At 50.0% G+C, this 19,277-nt stretch overlaps 6 protein-coding genes across 6 annotated transcripts; 5 read left to right on the forward strand and 1 right to left on the reverse strand.

Annotated features, from left to right (window-relative positions):
* Positions 1-614: 614 nt before the first annotated feature.
* Positions 615-1,306, forward strand: F5J12DRAFT_726081 (uncharacterized protein; the record flags this gene model as incomplete). The annotated part of the gene is made up of 3 exons (XM_051741693.1): positions 615-900; positions 950-1,173; positions 1,226-1,306. The coding sequence occupies 3 exons, from the start codon at positions 615-617 to the stop codon at positions 1,304-1,306; spliced, it is 591 nt and encodes a 196-aa protein (XP_051596287.1).
* Positions 1,307-1,515: 209 nt separating this feature from the next.
* On the forward strand, positions 1,516-3,197 carry F5J12DRAFT_896498 (Saccharopine dehydrogenase-domain-containing protein; the record flags this gene model as incomplete). Its single annotated transcript, XM_051747947.1, has 7 exons — positions 1,516-1,546; positions 1,621-1,948; positions 2,001-2,269; positions 2,330-2,646; positions 2,704-2,759; positions 2,814-2,941; positions 3,004-3,197. The coding sequence occupies 7 exons, from the start codon at positions 1,516-1,518 to the stop codon at positions 3,195-3,197; spliced, it is 1,323 nt and encodes a 440-aa protein (XP_051596288.1).
* A 2,130-nt stretch (positions 3,198-5,327) lies between these two features.
* On the forward strand, positions 5,328-6,845 carry F5J12DRAFT_896499 (GH3 auxin-responsive promoter-domain-containing protein; the record flags this gene model as incomplete). Its single annotated transcript, XM_051747948.1, has 6 exons — positions 5,328-5,757; positions 5,805-5,930; positions 5,989-6,183; positions 6,275-6,378; positions 6,429-6,608; positions 6,660-6,845. The coding sequence occupies 6 exons, from the start codon at positions 5,328-5,330 to the stop codon at positions 6,843-6,845; spliced, it is 1,221 nt and encodes a 406-aa protein (XP_051596289.1).
* Positions 6,846-8,434: 1,589 nt separating this feature from the next.
* F5J12DRAFT_922472 (uncharacterized protein) lies at positions 8,435-11,272 on the forward strand (the record flags this gene model as incomplete). The annotated part of the gene is made up of 11 exons (XM_051749317.1): positions 8,435-8,558; positions 8,720-8,756; positions 8,834-9,109; positions 9,206-9,563; positions 9,617-9,631; positions 9,685-10,310; positions 10,372-10,491; positions 10,534-10,546; positions 10,581-10,608; positions 11,015-11,064; positions 11,137-11,272. The coding sequence occupies exons 1-11, from the start codon at positions 8,478-8,480 to the stop codon at positions 11,270-11,272; spliced, it is 1,740 nt and encodes a 579-aa protein (XP_051596290.1). The 5' UTR covers positions 8,435-8,477.
* A 280-nt stretch (positions 11,273-11,552) lies between these two features.
* Positions 11,553-12,814, reverse strand: F5J12DRAFT_896501 (uncharacterized protein; the record flags this gene model as incomplete). Its single annotated transcript, XM_051747949.1, has 4 exons — positions 11,553-11,834; positions 11,896-12,060; positions 12,111-12,290; positions 12,347-12,814. The coding sequence occupies 4 exons, from the start codon at positions 12,812-12,814 to the stop codon at positions 11,553-11,555; spliced, it is 1,095 nt and encodes a 364-aa protein (XP_051596291.1).
* Positions 12,815-14,045: 1,231 nt separating this feature from the next.
* Positions 14,046-15,312, forward strand: F5J12DRAFT_403083 (uncharacterized protein). Its single transcript, XM_051739251.1, has 4 exons — positions 14,046-14,452; positions 14,503-14,557; positions 14,605-15,127; positions 15,192-15,312. Exons 1-3 carry the CDS (start codon positions 14,334-14,336, stop codon positions 15,091-15,093), a joined length of 663 nt encoding a protein of 220 aa, XP_051596292.1. The 5' UTR covers positions 14,046-14,333; the 3' UTR covers positions 15,094-15,127; positions 15,192-15,312.
* Positions 15,313-19,277: the final 3,965 nt, after the last annotated feature.

Raw genomic sequence — 19,277 nt, forward strand, 5'->3', positions numbered from 1 at the left:
CCCACGAGGTGCAGTTGAGTGTCTAAAGTGAAGTAACAGTAAGACGAACTCTCACTTGCAAGTCTAGATGAGTTCAACCAACCAGGACGATCCACCTGGCAGGGATCGTGGGTACTCCAGATCGGAACACAAGGACTACAAGCACACTCAGTCTCCCGCGAGGAGAGCCGGCGACCCGTCCAGACGGCACGAGCGCTCTCCTCATTACCGGCCACGGTCCTCAAAATACGCGCACAGACAGTCTAGGTCTAGGTCCCGTAGCCCAAAATACAGGAGGCGACGATCTTACTCTCCCTGCGAATCTCGCTCTCGCAGTCCAGCCCCTAATCGTCGCAGATCCTACTCCTATTCCCGCTCTCGTTCTCACTCCCCCATTCACGCCCACAGACAGCGAAGACCGCGCTCTCGTTCTCAAAGTCGCTCGCGGTCGCGCTCTCCGGACAGAAATAGGCTTAAGAACAAGAAAGACAAACGCAGGAGGTCTCGGTCACTCTCATCATCCAATTCGGATCCTGATTCACGGCCTGAACGCAATCGCCATAAAAAAAAGAAGCATAGGACCCACGAAGAGAAAGAGCGTCGGAGGAGAGAGAAAAAGGAGAAAAAAGTAAGATATGGGCCGAAACTACTCGGACTTTCTAACTGTATATATCGTAGAAGAAGAAACAGGCAACTGGGAGCTCCAGCGCACATTGGGGAAAATATGGTGTTATCTCGGAGGCAGAGTGAGGGTGGTTGTCCCTTGTCAAGTCGACCTCACTGCACTAATCAGCAGCTTTTATAACAAAACCCAGGAATTCAGAACCTGGCTTCTCGAGGAGCGAAAACTCAATCCAGAAGTTCTCACCAAGGATCAGGAGCGCAAAGAGTTCCAAGTGTTTGTAGAAGACTATAACACAGGTATGCTGATTAGTTGCCGGGCATTAATCGGCAGGCTAACACACTCCAGCGACGCTTCCTCACGAAAAATATTATCACATCGAAGCCTATGAGCGCCGCATGGCTGCACTTCGCGCCGGCGAATTCGTCCCTCCGCCTGATGATGGGTACGATCCTACAGCAGACATGAAAGCGCACGCAACACAGCACAAGAAGCCATCTACTGAACATGATAGCTATCTCAGCCGGGAGCAGCTTATGGAACTACGTAAAGTTCAAAATGAACGAATCGAGGTTTGGGGTTATCGGCCTGTGTTGTGGTGACTTCTCATTACATTTTTCACAGATCGGTAGAATGAAGCGTTTAGGTATGGACATCAAGCAAAACATGGGCGTCAGGATGGATAGTACCATGTTTGATGGCTAGGTCACGCTGTCTAATACATACACATACCATCGCATCATTTTGGATTGCTAGCATGTGTAGTTGGGGTGGCGAGGCAGGTGTGGAGGCTGCAGCCGTTGGAGTCTCCACGTGCCAGACGACGGACCGCCCAACAACTGGCTGTGTTGGTCCTTGAAACGTTACCCTGTACAGTAGGCTTGCAACCCACTCCCTTCGTCAATACTGGCACCATGCTCGATATCCTGTTGTTGGGCGCGACCGGTAAGCAATGCGAGTCGTGGTATGGCGGAATGAGCCTGACTTGAATGACGGTAATTGTACGACCGATACTACAGGCTATACTGGACGCCTCATCACAAGATACCTAGCGACACACCCACAGCGTGGAACGTTCACCTTTGGCATCGCGGCACGCTCAGAACAAAAGTTTGAGACGCTCCGTGATGAATTGGGCGATGCTCTTCTGCACGTTCCAACGTTTGTTGTAGACGTTGCCAACTTTGATGATATCGAGAGAGCCGTCCAACAAGCTCGTGTTGTGATCAATGCCGTCGGACCGTACTGGCGCTGGGGCACATCGGTCGTGCGAGCCTGCGTGCGCCACGGCAGGCACTACGTTGACCTAACGGGCGAAGCCCCGTGGGTTCGGCAAGTCATTTCTGAGTAGGCGGCATATTGCCATAGCACTGCGGGTGGAGCACTGAGATCAGTGCAGGTTTGACTATGTCGCTGCCAAGGCAGGCTCCGTGATTGTTCCCTGCGCCGGGTTGGACTCCGTACCTTCCGACCTCCTAGTATACGTTGCAAGTAAGACCCTCAAGTCCTTCGCAGGTCCACAAACCGCAATCGACACATCCACATCCGCGTGGAAACTCAGCAGTTCGGGTATTTCCGGAGGAACGTTTTCCTCCATTCTTTCCATTTTGGAAGATATACCTCGACACAAGGCCCGGGAAGCCACGCACGACTTCGCGCTTAGTCCCAGTAAGGCCATTCTTTGACATTAATGAAGCGAGTGTTTCACTTGTACTTTTCAATTTGAAGTCAAAGGCGTACCCAGTCCCCGCCCTCGGACATTTTACGCTCTGTCTGTTGACCCCCCTCTGCGGGGGGTACTGTACCTCATGTCAGTTGTAAACAGGCAGGTGGTGCAGCGTTCTTGGGGCTTATTCGAGCTCGCTGGGCGAAGTCCGGAATTGGTATTCCCGCCAGGATCGTTCGGCCCGCAAGATGTATCTGGGCTATCTTATGGTCCTGCTTTCAAGTACGACGAGTTTATGGTCCTCCCAAGCATGCTGCACGCAGTGTTTGTAGTGTTCTTTTTAGCCACCGTGGCACTTGCCATGGCCACATTCCCGCCTGTTAGTATTTCGTTTCTTTCGATATGGCTCACATTCACCCATCTTTCACATTACAAGGCTCGATGGCTGGCTCGTAAATTGATGCCGCAGTCGGGAGAAGGACCGAATGATTTGTGACTAGGTCGCTCCTTCATTGACAATGGCACACAACTAATAGCTAGGCACAGGGATCTTGAGACTGGTTCTGTCCATATCACCAATATTACCACTTCTGCCCCAGCCGCCAACGGTCGCACAGTCACAGTACGCACAACTTTTAAAGGCAAAGGGGACCCCGGATATCTGCTGTCGTCTGGTATGTATTCTTTTTGGTTTGTCTCTAGAAATCTTGTCCGTGGCATGATAAATCACTTGCAGTTATGATTTCGGAAGCTGCTTTGGCATTGGTGCAGGACAAGAACCTCTTACCGCCCTTTGCAAAAAGGGGCGGTGTATTAACACCAATGACCGCTTTCGGAGACGTTCTGATTCAACGTTTGAATGCTTGTGGTCGTATCAGTATAGAAAGCGACGTGGTTCCGGTGGAGGGTGGGAGAATGAAGGTCCTTTGAGGAGTATTCGTGCACATGCCAATTTTGTTCGTGCTGCGACGAGTGCGTTGACTCCACGTTGATTCTGCATTATGTCATTTCCCTATGTATTCACCAAGTGCCTTATTTACTCACAGGGTCCACATCCAGTTATCTGCCTATCACATAGTGGTAACGGTGTTCCGTCCGTTGGTGGCGTTGACCAAATTTTGAGACCTTGGGATGAATTGCTTCCCCTAAGCGCTCAAGCGCTCAATTCTCGCAGTAGGGCTGCCACTGTGAAGAGCCCATTTGGAGGCCACCATAGCGCCCACGCACCCCGGCGGAGACGGTCCTTGATCTCACAGTGCAGAGGCGCCCCGTCAGACATTTGCTACATGAGGTCGTTACGGACCGAGCGAACTTCGATGTTAATGGCGTTGGAGTGTTAATCCCGGGTGTGAGACTTGCGTGATCGACACAAAGACGGGTGCTTAGTCGGATAAGTACTGGAATGACTTCGAGAAAGCTAAGGACTCATTGGTCTAGTTACGGTGTTAACCTATCAAAGTTCTACTAGAACTATTTGCTATCACGTAGCTCCCTTCTTTGATAGTGCTCGCCGGGCTGGTGAATGCCTTCCGTATGGATTCAGTCCTCTTAATAGCAGAAAGGCAAGGTAAAACGCGACATCAGTACGAAGTCGTAGATATCCCGAGGTGAAAGAAATAAAGCAATCCCCTGAGAAACCACTGGTGTATGATTCCTTCGAGTTTGTTCTGCAATAGTTCGTTGTGTGATCGATGGGTCCGCAACACAGTAGTAGTAGTCGTGTCCATTGAGGTTCCGCACGGATGCTGGTATAAATCCGGGAGGTAGAGAAGCTTTGCAGAAAGTTGAATATTTCGCGTTGTCTCTTGTCCGCGAGACCGTCAATTGTCGCACGATGACTAGAAATTGGACCATTGTCCAGGTCAACACCGACTGAATGACTATACTTGAAGCTTGAAGGTGGGAATATCATTAATATAGTTGGTACTATGTATCCTCGTGTGAGAACGACGGTCGACTCCGAAGTTGAGCAACTCCTTCAGAGACCATCCACCAGTTCATCTAGTACACCCACGATACGTGCATGTTCCATCGGGTTTGCAGGCACATGATGGTTGGGTAGTTTTTGAGATCGATCGCTAGCGAACCTGCTAAACCTACGTCAACAGACTCATAAGCATCCTTGATCAACTGCCGGAAGAAAACAACGTAACTAATTGGCAGCCCTCCTGGTACTCTCTCAAGCCAAACTTACGAACAAGAGTGGCTATCGAGCCTCGACAGTTTACAAAACCCAACACCTACCACAGATTTTCGACCAGGAGGTGGACGTAGTCCGTCTCTGCAACACTCGCTGCAGCAAGGGACGCACCTCACCGGTCAACCCTCTATGCCGTAAACTGTACCTCCAAATCATACGGATCAACTCGAGGTATGTGACGCTTTGGCCGCGGTTTTTCCCAATTCCCTACAAGCTGGCACCACAATCTACCAGGGTCACCAAGGTATGTAGTTGTGGGCGCCACTGACTGTGAAGGTGAAAATGATACGCCCCGAACGGGCCCAATTTCTGAATGCTTTTGCGCCGGACTAGAACCAACACAGGTTGAAGTTACAGAGCTCAGTTCTGGTCCGATGAATTCGGTGCTTGACGGGCACGATACAGGCCATATTTGACACCTGGCAAGGAATGGTCGATATTCAATACGCAATCTCGAACGATGAGTGCTCATGTGGCTGATTATAGGATCAAACTCGGCAGCAGCCCGAGCAGGAGCTCCACGTGCCTTTGGAGAGGTTTTTCTTTCTTTTTGTTACAGGCTTGCGATAGCACAGACTGCCCGGTGAACAGAGAGTCTTGGGTCAATACATGTCTGGATCTGGTTGGTGCGTATGTACTTCGCGAGGTGACACCTGAATTCGCCCGAGGTGTAGATATGGTCAAACTCAACCTTAGTGATGTCTAAACTCTTCTGATGGCATTCAGCAAATGGGGGAGTTCCCATCGCTCTTGCACCATGTTTTTATATCCCTCGGAGGTTGCGCGGCGCCATTGACAGCACATGTGTTCAGTTATGATACCGGTATGTATGTCGGTTTCCGACAAGCTGCCTGTCCGCAATGTCTCCCTCCCAGGTTCCCCGCCCCGTCCATGTCTTGTCCCCTGACCTTGTCAGTGTACTCAAGAATCGCGTAGAGGCTACAATGCTAGCTATCATCAAGAAGAATAGACACACCCGTTGCTTTTCCGAATCTCCTGCCTTTGCGGCATTTCACAGTGCGATACGCAATTTTGGGAGGGAGGATAACGACGGCATTTCGGATGATATCCTTCTGGATACCTTTCGCACTACAATCTCGTTAACGACCTACGACTCTTACGAGCTTTTCGTGGCCAAATTCCTTTCAGAAACTTGTCAGGAGGACGATGTTCGAGATATGTTCTCGCCTGGTTTGCCTTACCACATAGCGGTCACGAGCTCGACCTCGAGTCCAAAGCCAAAGTTTTTCTGCCAGTACCTACACGAAGGCTCAATGCGCTATGGCGGTGGTAACGGAGAAGAGACCTTCTGGACCTTTTCTCTCTACTACCGTCAGTGAAAATCCAAAATCGCAATGGTGACCTCATTAGGACAATCCCTGTTGCAATGGGGTCTTTTGAGACGGTCCGTCTGCGGAATGGTTTGAAAGTGGAAAATGATCACTTGAATATCATATTAGCGGGTATGTCTCGTCACTCCAAGCTCGGATGTTTTCATTTTACCGTGAAACTGTCGTTCAGCAGGAGAGTGGGTCACCTCTCCGGTTGCTGTCGGTTTCATCCGCGAGTATCGCACATTCCTACTCATGCACACACTCTTCGCACTCGCACATAGCAAGGTTGAGACGATATTTATAGTTTTTACTACGTCCGCAGTCGATATGATACGGTATATGGAAGAAGAGTGGGAAAGCCTGGTTGCTTCCATTGAGACAGGTGAACTTCCCCCCTGGGATGGGATCAATGACGTCCGGGAATACCTTCCATTTTCCTCCATGTCTGGAGTGCGCTGCACAACTTCGTGCAGTCGGTAAACCAACGGATCAACCTGGTTGGCTGTTAAAAATTTGGCCGATGCTCAAGAGCGTCATTTCCATCGGTAGCGGTGTTTTCTCTGTTGCGGTTCCCAAAGTCAGCTTCATTACATAGACCAGCATCCTCACGCTTAGCTATTGCATTAGTTGCGATTCCACTTGGGCTCCGACGTGCAGTTGCGCAGCCTTGGGTTTCATAGTTCAAAAACCCACGTTGCTACAGTCTACGACCCTTCAGATTTGAACCTTTTCAAAGCAACATCACAAGACATCATCGAATACTTTGACGTGACCAAGGAGGAAAATGCGTCTAGTATTGTACCCCCTGTAGGCTTGCCCTCCTTTCTTTTATCCGGTCCGATCTGATTCAAAGGAAAGTGGCTAGTTGAGATCGGGAAACATTACGAGGTCGTGTGCACCACCCACGACGGATTGTGGCGCTACCGTCTTGGAGATATTGTCGAAATTGCAGGTTTTGATCCGACTGACGGCTCACCTATCATATGCGTTACTTTGAACGATGAAGGCAAGTATGCTCATAACTTCGCTGCGTTTCTTGACTAAAGGAAATGAGTAGCGTCATTACGTGGATGGCAGGGGGTGCGCTGACCGAAAGGCATATCACCGCTGCAATCTTAGCAGTGCAAGATACTCTTGCCCCGATAGTTGAATTCACCGCCATCATCGATAGTCATAGCGGGATTCCCACCCTTGGATGTTTCGTCGAAGTTCATGGCGAACTTCATACGTGATTAACATCTTCCAATTAATTCATGACGATTCTTACTACCACCAACTTCAAAGATCATGAGGCCACCAAAGCCCCCGCGAAGCTACAAAACGAACTTTGCCGCCTAAACGAGTTTGATCCACAGAGAATGCAGATACCGATCATCTGAGTCTTGGGGCCCGGAACGTTTGGGGAGTACAAACGATGGAGAATTGAAGTGACCAGCTCTGGTTCCGGACAAGGCAAGGTCCCTGTGTTGATGAAGGACAATGCAGCCCAAGAGTAGATGTTAGCGAGAGTCCGGAGAGAATTGGGTGTGGACTGGAACGGTGAAGCCTTGCAAGGCTGACTGCGAGATGGGATAAGGCTATCGATACTATCCTGAGGACAGGTAGACAACCCATGCCGCGTCCGTTGACCAACGTGTTTGTAATACATGTGCCGCGAGCAAAAGCTTTTGAGGATGTACATGGCACTCGAATGGAATGATTATAGCAGAGCTCCCCGAACTGCAGAGGTTGTCCATGCTGAGAATCGATTACTACGATCTCTTCCACAAGGTTTTGTATATCGGATAATCCTGGAAAGTGGTGGAAGAGGTAGCCTTGTATCCGACAGTAAATCATCTGCTTCTCCTTGTCCTTTCCCGAGTCAATTCGGACTGAATACTCATCTCAAGTTCGAGGCATAAGTTGTAGGTGCTGGTAGTATGGAAATTGTCTTGTAGCCCAAAAGGGAGCTCAGCTAGAAGTGCAGACGTGGTCTTTTGGCACTGGGAAGTGTAGCCCGCCTTGTGGTCCATGACTAATAGCCTCTTCTGCCTCGTCAGGCACGCGCCTTCCTGACATCTAACAGTACAGCCAAGGATCCCGAACCGCCTTCGCCTTCACAGTCGGTGACACCGACTCAACTACCTAGTGATCCGGGTAAGCTGTGATGAGCCTGCAGAGAATGGGGAGAAACCGCAATCAAAGTATCATATACCTCGAGACTCGAGTTGATCCGTACAAATTAGAGGTCCGGTTTACAGTATAGAGGTTCGAAACCGCGTATCCATACCGCATGCTATGGAGGTCGCCCCTCGTTGGAGTGCCTGTGCCTCCTAATAGGCCTCATACCTGAAACAATCCAGCACGTTGGGTATGGAGAAGCAAATAAGAATACCTGCACATGTACTGTGTCGGGAACCCATTGCGAAAGCCACATCTGCAGATCATATGGTGTATGGATCCATTCGGCGCACTTTGGTTACGGCCTCTCCCAGTCCTCCGCAGGTTTGCCGTGGGGCAGTCGGTCCCCCCTCCCCGAGGTGGCCGGGTCAGGAGATGCACCTCACCTACCAGTAACTGTGAAGGTGAAAGGTGAGAGGATCTTCGCTCCTGGGGCGCCGAGGTCGAGGCAGATTAGACGTCGGGAAACCGACTAGCCAGGTGGTAACACATTTCCTAGTGTCGATAGGTCAGTCCATGCGCATACTTGAATATTGCATCGTCGTGAAGGAGCAAGTATTCATTGTTCACCCGTTAGCGTTCATGTATGCATTCCGAGTATTTGAGTAGATAGACTTCTCCGCCTAGTGGTGATTAACACAGAGCCCATCGATGGGACAATCTTACTTGCAGAGCAGAGTGCGTAAGTCGTGGACTAGAATGGGGGAGACTCGGTTAATGTCGATAAGGTCCTTTTCGGATGATGCAAATTTGTCAAGTACACACTCTTGTTCGGTTGCAGATTCAATGCCGCATGTAACCTAGGAACCCATACTCTCGAAACTTCAGACGCGATATGATGTTGCAGCGCACCCTCTGGTATGCGTTTACAGGTTTCAGAGCCCTGTGCCATGCTGCCCAAGTGCCACTAGCGCCTCACGTCGGTCCTCAACCCAGTGGCACCATTGGAAAAGCGCCAGTCCAAGGGCGTTTGTTGTCGGTCGAAAAACCTCACTATGCGGCTGGTGGCCTTCACACTGAAGGAGATCATGATTCTCTCGCAAATTGGCGACTGGATCATCCTCCGAGCGTCAATTCGACGCATCACCTCATATTCGAGACAGTCGGTTCGTTGCTCCAACAGTGGCCGAATACACGCATGCGCAATGGTTAGTGGGTATCAATACTACACCCCCTTATTCCACTGGTCCTGCCTTCTCTTATCCTGTTTCGTTGTATCCCGGTGTTTTCATGACATGCGGCAGGTCATAACATTGTGCCCGGAACTGTGCCCACAGGAACACTTCTATACCATGGCACGTGGCACCCGGAACTACCCCCTGGGCCGGACTGGACAGCATTTGACCCAGAGCACTCAACTCTTTTCTGTGGGAGCTGGGTCGTCGATGGCAGGTGCTGGCACCTCACTCTTACAACTACACGCCCTCTCAAAGTGGTGTATTTCGATGGAAATAGTGCGGCGAAGCTTCCGTTTGGGGGGTTAGATTCGCAGGACATCCTTACCTGGGGGGATGTGAGACCCGATTTGTCAATCGACGATTTGGGTAGGATTGCATCGTTGTGTGACTGGGGTAGAGAATATAATGTTGATGGATTTGTGAGGTAGGTTTTCGTGTATAGGTGTACTTGGTTTCGGGGATTGATATACATCACAGAATGGAAATGAGCTTGTCAGTTGGATGCAATCTAACCGTATTTTTGTTTCGCTAACTTATCATTTTAGTGAGATCATGCTCTGCAACTTCACATCCGGTGTCCGTGTTGTCTCATTCTCAAATATTGTGGATCCTGTTATCCCTCACGGTGCGAGTTCCAAATACTCCCCCACCTTCGAGGCGATGTACACTGGATCCTGGCACAACCGATATCCAGGAGAGACACGCATTCAGCTCGATCTTTCTGGCCTTGTCTCATTTTACGATACGGAGCTGGTGCCCTCTCTGGTTCCTGTTCGTTTTGGGAAAGAAAGGTGGGATCACCGATTGCTAAATATATCTACGGACGACGTGGTGCGCGTGAGAGCCCGACTAACAGAGGTCCTCTCTGGACCAGCGGGCAGATCTAGTAGCATTCATTGGCCAGCTTTGATTCGCGTCGTCATCGACCGATACTCTGACCGTCTCGAGCTCGTGCAATATCTCCTCAACTCTACAAACACAGACAGCCACGACCCGGGTAGCGTGATAGATTTTGCTATCAAAGTCCAGGTGCAGTTGAGGCACATGTTGATGCCTTATATCCTCGTCGATGTTACCCCGCGCTCCATTGGCACAGGTGTGAATGAACCAGGATCTGATGCGCTGGATTGGGTCCTCCCTGTGTATAAACTTTGCGCAACGACACATACAAGTATGCTGAAGGACTGATGCCATGACGTCTTCGGAAAAGTTGTTGGTGGATGCCGTGCAAGAGACAACGCGAGAGATTTGTCGTGTCTTGACGAAGATGTGGGGCCTAGGTGTCTTGGCGGGATGTGGACCAATTCATGGGCACAGAGAGTCGGCCACACATGCAGGCAGTCCAAGACATGGTGAAGACATGGAAGAAAGATATCGACGGGTTGATGACATAGGTTGGACTGGAATGTATGGGTGAAGTGTTGGCCTGCATGTGGTCCAGAGGTATTCCTTCCCGATGGTGTAATCAAGTACGTGAACTGACTTGATACTAGGAAACGTGTTACCTTACCACCTGGCCAGTCGGTTTCCCCCCTTTCAATCGATCTCGGGTACCCACGCCCGGAGGAGGTCCTGTGTCACCTTTACCTTCGCAGACGGTCCCGAACTGGACGCCGATGCCGACGGTCACCGCGCCCCCTTGGCGGGGTGGACCGGCTTTCGGCGAGCTTGCAAAGGATTGGCGGAGACCGCAGCCGAGGTGTATACGTCGAGTCGATCCATATGATTTGGGGGTGCGGTTTGTAGCATCGGATTTTGAGCTTGCATACCCATTCAGGACGGCGTCCGTTCATACCCAGTACTAACGCGTAACTTTCCATATGCATTTTTACATTCTATGCACTTGGCCTTTTCGGGAGAATAACATGGCTGGAGTGGAAGGTGTGGGCGAAGTGCCGGTCTGCGTGTGGCACTGCGACGACGCGGTCAGGTGCATGAACCGACCAATCGACAGCAGGAAACATGTTATCTCATAACCTGTCTCCATTGCACAATAGTCGATTTCGGATTCCCGGGCTTGAAGGAGGCCCTGTGCCTCCTTGTTTGTGCCGGATCAGACCCCCAACGCTATTACCGACGGTCACCCTGCCAGCAAAGATTGTGTGTATGTCTAGTCGAGTATGGAGGGTATGACGTTACATTACCATACACGTATCACTGCGCAAGGCTATGGGAACATGTCAACAGACTCGATCAGTGTTGTATTCTAAATTTTCTCGCAGAAAGACCAAAAGAGCAATGGTCTGGAGCTGGTTTTCTCGAAAGCAGAGGGGGTCTTAAGAGATGCACAAACCGGCACTAATACCGCAGCATATGTGCATTCCATGTGTGGAAAGTCGTTCTATTTAGCGTCCAAGTCGGATATAAGTACCATCCTACAAACATCTTGGTGTTCGAAGTACATACGTTAAAATCAAATAGCCTGCATCGAAGACAAAATTGCTTCGTGTAAAAGCTCTGCCGACCCTCCATCCTCCGCTAAGACACAAGTGTCTTCCATGCGACTTAACACTTCCGCAATATACTTGGCTGCACCGGAGAGATGGGCAACCTTCGCACAAGCGGCGCGAATAGCAAGGTAGTTTGGACTAGGAAGGGGATATTTTGGATCCGTGGTTGCAAAGGTCACATATTCTGGGCGGTGGTTAAGGAGGACGCTCGTGCTTGCTTCGAGTCTGTACGTATTGGGTATGCTCTACAATGCAGGATTCTTGCTTAAATCCCTCAGGCTAAAGACAGGAAAATATGATTCGCACCGTTTCAGAAAGCCATATCCACAATGAATCAAACAGCAGGTGAGTGGTAAGGTCCATCGTCATGACATTTTCAAGTCGATGTATATTGGAACCATTGAGCTCCTCCCGTAGGTGCTGGTAGCCCAAGCAGTCAAGCACTGCCCAAACAGAAGCAGTACAGTGGTCCTAAAACAATGGTCAACGAGGAAGATGTCCATTTCGAACAAGAAACCAACCATGTTTGAGCCTGATGTGCTGTTTGCGGTGATAAGCTCCGGAAAAATGTGAGCACAGTGAGTAATCCTCACAGACCCCTGTTCCCTGTAAACGATCTCTCGCAACTCGCTGTTACGCATGGCGGCGGGCGCATCATAAGATTTGGTGACAACACACTGATAACCATCCCTAGCGAGGGCCTGTTTAAAACATATGTAAGACACAATAACAGCAAACTAAAACGGGTGATACGAACGAGCTTCTTAGCAGTTTGATAATTTTGAGGGGCCTCACCCGACATGTCCTTCATCTGATCTGTGGCTTCGTCAAACGACGATCGAGATGAGTCAGACGAAGGCGTCCGTGTGTGCTTTTGGCTAGATATGACTTTGTTGGTTAAGTATGTCTGGAGTAAAGCTGTTAACTTGGAGGACGCACAGAGTCGCATGAAAAACTGATAGAAGTGCTGCCCTAACTCCAACAGTTTTTCGTCGTCGGAACTGATTGTTGAGATCTCCCGAACGAAGTCGTCATTCAACTGGCGACCCGGAAAATGGTGGAAGAGGTAGCCAAGTATTTGGCAATAAATCATCTGCTTCTCCATTTTCTTCCCCGAGTCAATCTCACCTTGAATTGCCTTTTCAAGTCTGAGGATTATGTTGTATGTGTTCACGATACTGGCTTGGTCGTGATAGCATTCCAATGTGGGCGGAAGGGGAGGCATGAGGATTGAGTGGTAAGAGTCGTGCCACACACTTCGGTGGCAAATACTGAAGTATGTCTCCTCTTCGGCCGTCCCCGAAATCCAGACCCAGTTCATCGAAACACCGTCAACTGCAAGTCGACAGCAGCAATATTCTGTATGAGTCGAATGCCATGTGCTGTATAACTGCCGCATCCATTTGTGAGGGAAATTGACAAGCTGATCATACTAGTGCCGTGCACAAGGTTGGGGCGAAAGCACAATGCACTGCTTCATGCACGGTTCAAAGGGGCCACAGTCCCTTGGCGGCTTAGTCAGCTACACCGTGATTGCAAGCGTATGCAAGCTGCAAGCGAGTGTCTCATACTGACACCAAAGAACGAACCGGGAGGTACGCCCTCAATTTTCATCCGCATGTAGCCGCAAGGTGCCGTACAGGAACCAAATTCTTGCAGTTCGTGTCTAAAATCTGGACATTGCCGTTAGATGACGGGTCCGAGGTTCCACCCATCTGGCAGGGTTTGCCGCCAAGTGAGATGAGTTTGTCGCTCGACTCCAAAATCGGGCGTTGCCGCCGGGAGCGATACTTAATTATGGGCCAACCCCGGGTTGACGTGCCAATCGGTAGATTTGCACGATCAGCGCATCCACTGTCCAGTGTGATAGTGAGGTATGGCTGGTCAGTAGTAGAATCGCCGAGGTGGGCATTGATCTGATCCAACAAAGTTCCAGCTATTTACCATCGGCCGTCTTGATGGCCCCCATTTGTTTGGTGAGCGCTTGTAATTATATCAACTCGAATTCTTCAGCAATGGCAGAAAGGCATGGAAGAGTGCCAGTGAGTACGCAGCCGAGTTTGTTTGAGTTCGATGCGAAACTGCCAGGGAGTGGCGGCTGCCAAAGTTCCCACGTGTGACGTGTGCTCGTGGAAACATTGGCCACTTCGCGCACGGCGGCCAATAAGCAGTTTTTGGTGCTGAACGTTGAACTTGGACGACACCTACCGACACCCAATTGGAGCGGTCGATCAGCGAGATCTGTATTACCAACCTAGAACGGTAAGTATACTTCGGCTGGTGGTTCTTGTCGTCGCACACCTTTTCAGAAATCAATTTGTCCATGGATCATCTAGCACATCTGCTTCGGACTTGCCAGCCGGCGGTGAGCAATTGTGCAAGTGATAATTGTCAGATCTCTGATGACAGCGAGCCATTCTTTGCATTGTCAATATTCAGCAAGCCTGTTAAACGTAAACGCGCACTAAGATGTTGCACAGACTCAGCCCAAGTGATCCTTCTGCGATCGAACGTACAGCTCCTGTATCCTTCCATCAGTATGTTCTCACGGAACGCCACTACAACAGCAATGAAGAGGAGGGGGGTCCTTGTAATTTCCGTTGATTTTTTTTTCAAGTCCCTCGCAACCCCCCTCGGAAGCAGAGGTCGATGAGCGCCATCATAAATCTATCCGGCCTGAAACTGTGCCATGAAATTAGAGAAGGATCAAAGCCCCTGCGCACGCTTAATGCTTTCCCTCCGCGATGCAGCTGTCGAACTCGCATTGGCAGCCCTCAAGTAGCGGCATTCAAACCTGCTACTTTGAGGCTGCTGCACACATTCCTCCTAGAATCGATGAAAATTATAGGCTTGGACCACGGAGGTACTTCTGCTGACTACCAAGTACAATGCATTTTCCTCACTTTCAAGCAGGCCCACCGACATAAACAGACAGCTCGATGAAATATCCCGAGATTTGGCTTATGTTGTCAGTGCTCGAGTTACAGAAATTCATCGTGGCTGAGACTAGTGCAGGATACCCTTTTGGCGGAACTATGGCTTCTCCTCTTGCGGTACAAGCAAACATCTGTATATCACTTCGGAGACTTTCTCCCTTCAAAAAAAACCTCGGATCTTGCATCCGCCTACCACAGCCAACCCATCAACGATACTTGCCCTCAACCTGCTGATTTCCAGCCTGGTAACGAGGAGCTGGAATGCCTGTGGCTATCAGAGGACAGCGATGGCCCATGTAGCCACAGGTTCAAAAACAGGAAGGATTTCATCGACCACCTCAACCGCTCCCATGAAGCCAATGGCACTGCCAAACGCAAAATTCCCTGCCGTTGGCTTCTCGGTCCTCATGATCTGTCGGTGTGTGAGCGTGAAGTACGCCGAGCTGGCTTTTCGCGTCATATAGACGTTCACCTTAAAACCACCTTTGCGTGCCCTCATCCCGGGTGCCAAAAACGTTATTCCCGTCACGATGTGCTCCAGAAGCACCTCAAAGTACACACCGATTGAATTCCTGGAGTCTCACGACCCCAACGATACTGTGGCATGTAACTTCTCGTCGGTATCGGATCTGTGTTGTTGTTAATTCTAGGCTGTTTCCCTCTCAGTTGTAAAGGCAATACTATACACGCAATGCCCAGCTTTTTTCAACTATTCAATAGAGGAGTCAGAGGTCGGCGAGTCGGCGCTGCGAATTCAGTGTACAATCGTGTCACATCCATCAGAAATGTATGGTGGCAGGTACCAGACATGGATAACTACCAAGTGGATAGAAGATGGTGGCGGACGCGTAGCCGGGGGGGAGGGGGGAATCGCCAAAAGAGTACGCGAGGTCGGAGCAAATAGAATTCGCGTGAACTGCGAGGGCGGATGGGAATTCTAGATGCTTTTTATCCTGCTTACAGCCGCTCAGCCGTCAAACTGTGGCGACCGGCTCTGCTTGTTCTCGAGGACGAACAATAACACTGAGGTTGCCATCACAATGTGCGGCGGCGGCCGGCCACAGCTGGGCCCTGTGGCCTTGAGGCCTGGCCAACTGGTCAGAGTACGTACAAGTACTGGACGCCCTGGTGTGCAGGTACTTTGCAAATCGTAAATTCCTCTACTATTAAATATTCGCTCCGGGAGACAGAAATGTTCTTCGCAAAAGAAGTCCTGCGCGGTTCGGCGGTGGCATTTGGAACGCCACATGTGGGGTTCGGCCTCAGACCCGGATGTGCTGGGAACTTTGGCGCTTGCGAAGCAGGCGGGAGCTCTCTCTTGTTCCGCATTCGATAGGGTTATCGGCAGAAGAAGAGACTACATAACATCGGGTGCAGTACAGCCGCCAACTCCATCATGGGCACCCCACGGCTAGTTCCACCGCCCCTTGGGGCCGTGCCATGTGGCGTCTCGAGTCGTCGCATGAGCGCTGAGCCCTGGAAGCTCTGCACCAGAACTTGACCCTGCTGGGGGGATCCGAAGCTGCGCAAGAATAAGAAGTCGAGCACACTCGGAGTTCGGTGTGAGGTTCACCAATGCATGTTCCAATGTCCCGCTGTAGTCCTGCTACCCTCCCAGGGCATATGATGTGTCACGGACCAGTCGCTGAGAAACAAATTATTGTTTTTGGATTCGTCATCTGATCGATACTCTGCTAACGACTTTGCGATCGTCATATTAGATCAGGCGAATATCGCTACCGAAGTGAATCTTAACACTGCACTGCCAGCCAGCCACATGCAGCTGTTTACAGTGGTTCAATCACCCACCGTTCTATTCCCCCAGCAACTCGCAACTCGTTAATCGCACAGCAATTCAGTGATAAGGCCGGTACACACATTTCAATGGACAATTTTGATAATGCTCCTGTTCTCCTTTCTTCTGATAGCGCACCCGCAAAGTTTTGTCGACCGGCTCCATTTGTTTCAGTAGAGCTGCTGCTTAGCTTTTCCAACTAGTGTAGCCTGCGGACAAGGCTGGAAGTTACATCCATTGTATCCTTCGCACGCAACTCGCAACTTACACTACCATTATGGTAAGGGGATGAAAAGCAAGCAGATGTCATATTGTATAGCCTGTCATATCTTTCTTTGATCGAAGAATTTCAGCGAACCCTCATCAACGTATTCAAACAGCACGCCACCGCGGTAATAGAGAAACCATCTATGGAATTTTAGCCGAGAAATTCCATAGAGCATGTGCGCAGCCCCTCCCAAAGACTAACCCGAACCCTACCGCAAAGTGCCAACGGTGCCATAAAGTTGCATGAGGCCCGATTTTAAAATACTTTTAAAACGTCCCCTCAATGCTCGTCCTCCTCAGCGGCTTATGGCATTACCTTTGAACTCGCGCTGGAGTGCCGCAAGTAGAGCCCTTGAGCCGGAGCGCCTTCCTACCATCGACAACACCCCCCAGCTAGCAACAGCCCAGTACGTCTTCTGGCCTTAGAGAGGATGAAACATCGTCCTCACTTTTATGCTAGCCACGTTGACATAGACAAGCGCATTGACGATCTGTTCCTAAAGCTCGCCTATATTGTCAGTGACCACACTGTAAAAATTTTATCGCAGCTGAGGATAGTTTAGGATTGACTTTTGAAAGACGTATGATTGGCCGTCTGCCAGTTATGGCCTGCTCCTGCGTGTCAGTGCGCTCTCGTAAACGACGCGTTTACAACTGCCCTCTTGATGGGCGCGAACCATTGTCTTCCCACTATGAATTCATGCCAATCCCCCAGTGCCGGTATCACTCCCCGACATGCTGATTCTCCGCCCTGCAACAGGAAGCTGGTGTGCGAGTGGTTTCCAGGGGAACATAACCGCGTGTGCAACCAGCAGTTCGAAAGCCAAAGGGACCTTATCTGTCACCTAAATCATGTGCACGGAGCCAATGGCCCTGCGAAACGTGAAATTCGTTGCCAGTGGCTTCTCAACGCCGATAGTTCTCTGACGTGTAGTCGTGTTGTGCGCAGAGCTGGGTTCTCGCGACATGTCGACGTTCACGTCGAAGCAACTTTCATGTGCTCCTATCCGCGGTGCAAGAAATCATGTTCCCGCCAGGACGTACTCCAAAAGCACATCATCAAACACCACACCCAATCGAATTTCCTCCCATAAAACGACAGCGGATACCTTGGTCGGCATCTTCCAACTGTTATCGTCACGCTGTGATCAAAACCATTAATTATCAGTTGGTACATTGTTATGCATTCTTTGATAGCTGTAGGAACACTCACCAGGATGGCATTTCCGTTGTCACTTAATATGGGCCGCCGTTTCTCTCCCTGTATTTTTTTCTTGGTGGTAATGTATTGCTTCGTCTTGGTCAAATATTCAGTCTGAGGCATTTATTTGATTGCCACGGCACGAATTTAATGCCCCGTTCCATCTCAATAGAACGTGACCATACCTAACCCATGCAGTCTTGGAAGATTTTCAGTAACGAATGGCCCTAAAACATGATGGGGGAAAATTACCAAGTACAAGAACCATAGAGAGCGACAAAGTATTCGAACGCGGTAATCCCAGAGACTACGTGATTTGATGCTTTAAGTACGTCTCGACTTCAGCAAAACAGGCGAAGTATCTTCGTGGAGCGCGAGATGAGAGAGCAAGAGACTGGTGCCAGCACGTGCTGTTGCAAAAGTGAGTACCTTTTAACCCATCAGCAACCGCTCATAGAAAGGTTCATTCACAGGTGATACAGGCAGTGACTAAATCCCGTCATTCCCCTTTCGTGCAAGGTTACCATCAAAAATGCGGCGGCTGCCAAGTGCCAACAGCTGGCCAACTAATTACAGCACTCGAATACTTGATGTACGGATGCGTTGCATACACTGGATATTCCTGTATAGTCAGAAATTCCTCTAGAAAGTACAGCTTTTTCTTACGAAGGAAACATCGTGATCAGCGGTAAATATCGTGGTAGGGGGGGGGAGAAGCGGGATCACGTTGAGAAAGGGTGGGAATAGTGGCGCCTGTCATGAGCTGTTGTTCTGGAACGGTTGGTATCCTGATCTGAGAAGAAATATTTGTGGGTGCCCAGGTGCCGAACAAGTGCTATCGTTACTCGCCAGGCTCACGCCAATCAGTATAATCACCATGGTCATCCCCGCCCGGACATGGCGCCACATGAGACTATACCATGTGTTTTCGTATTTGAAGGAGTGTGGATACGAGGCAGTGGGTTCATCGGCACGACAGGAACAAAGTGGTGATGCGTCCAGGGCTTACTGTAGTCATTACTCATGCTGCCTTCAGTACCGTGGTAGCAGAGATCACAGCCACACGTTAGAAAAGATCGCAGTGACCCCAGCAAGTCTGAAATCCTCAAATCACGGATGATCGGCCGGCGTACTGGACAAGGAAAGCACAACAGGGCCTGGATATGTGACAATCGGAGCATTTAGCGCCCCCCCCCGCTAGGATAGAAGGTATTAGTGACTCAACTTCTGATATTATAGTGGTCGTGACAATACAAGGAACAAGCTATGCCATAATTTCCACGTGCCATACATGCTCCTTCCCGTAAGTCAAAGAGGATTCGGAGAGGTTTGAAATAAATCAAAAGGTGCCGGGGATCAAAGGCGTTTCATTTACTTCCTGTGTGAAGCCTTTCAAAAAAATCATTTCACAGTCCGGAATCCGAATCACCTAAGATATGCCGTGCACACATACGTACGATGGACCGGGTAGAGAGTGCGTTGACTATAT

The sequence above is a fragment of the Pisolithus orientalis genome (assembly GCF_024613125.1).
Source record: "Pisolithus orientalis strain OTSU chromosome Unknown F5J12scaffold_40, whole genome shotgun sequence".
NCBI lineage: Eukaryota > Fungi > Basidiomycota > Agaricomycetes > Boletales > Pisolithaceae > Pisolithus > Pisolithus orientalis.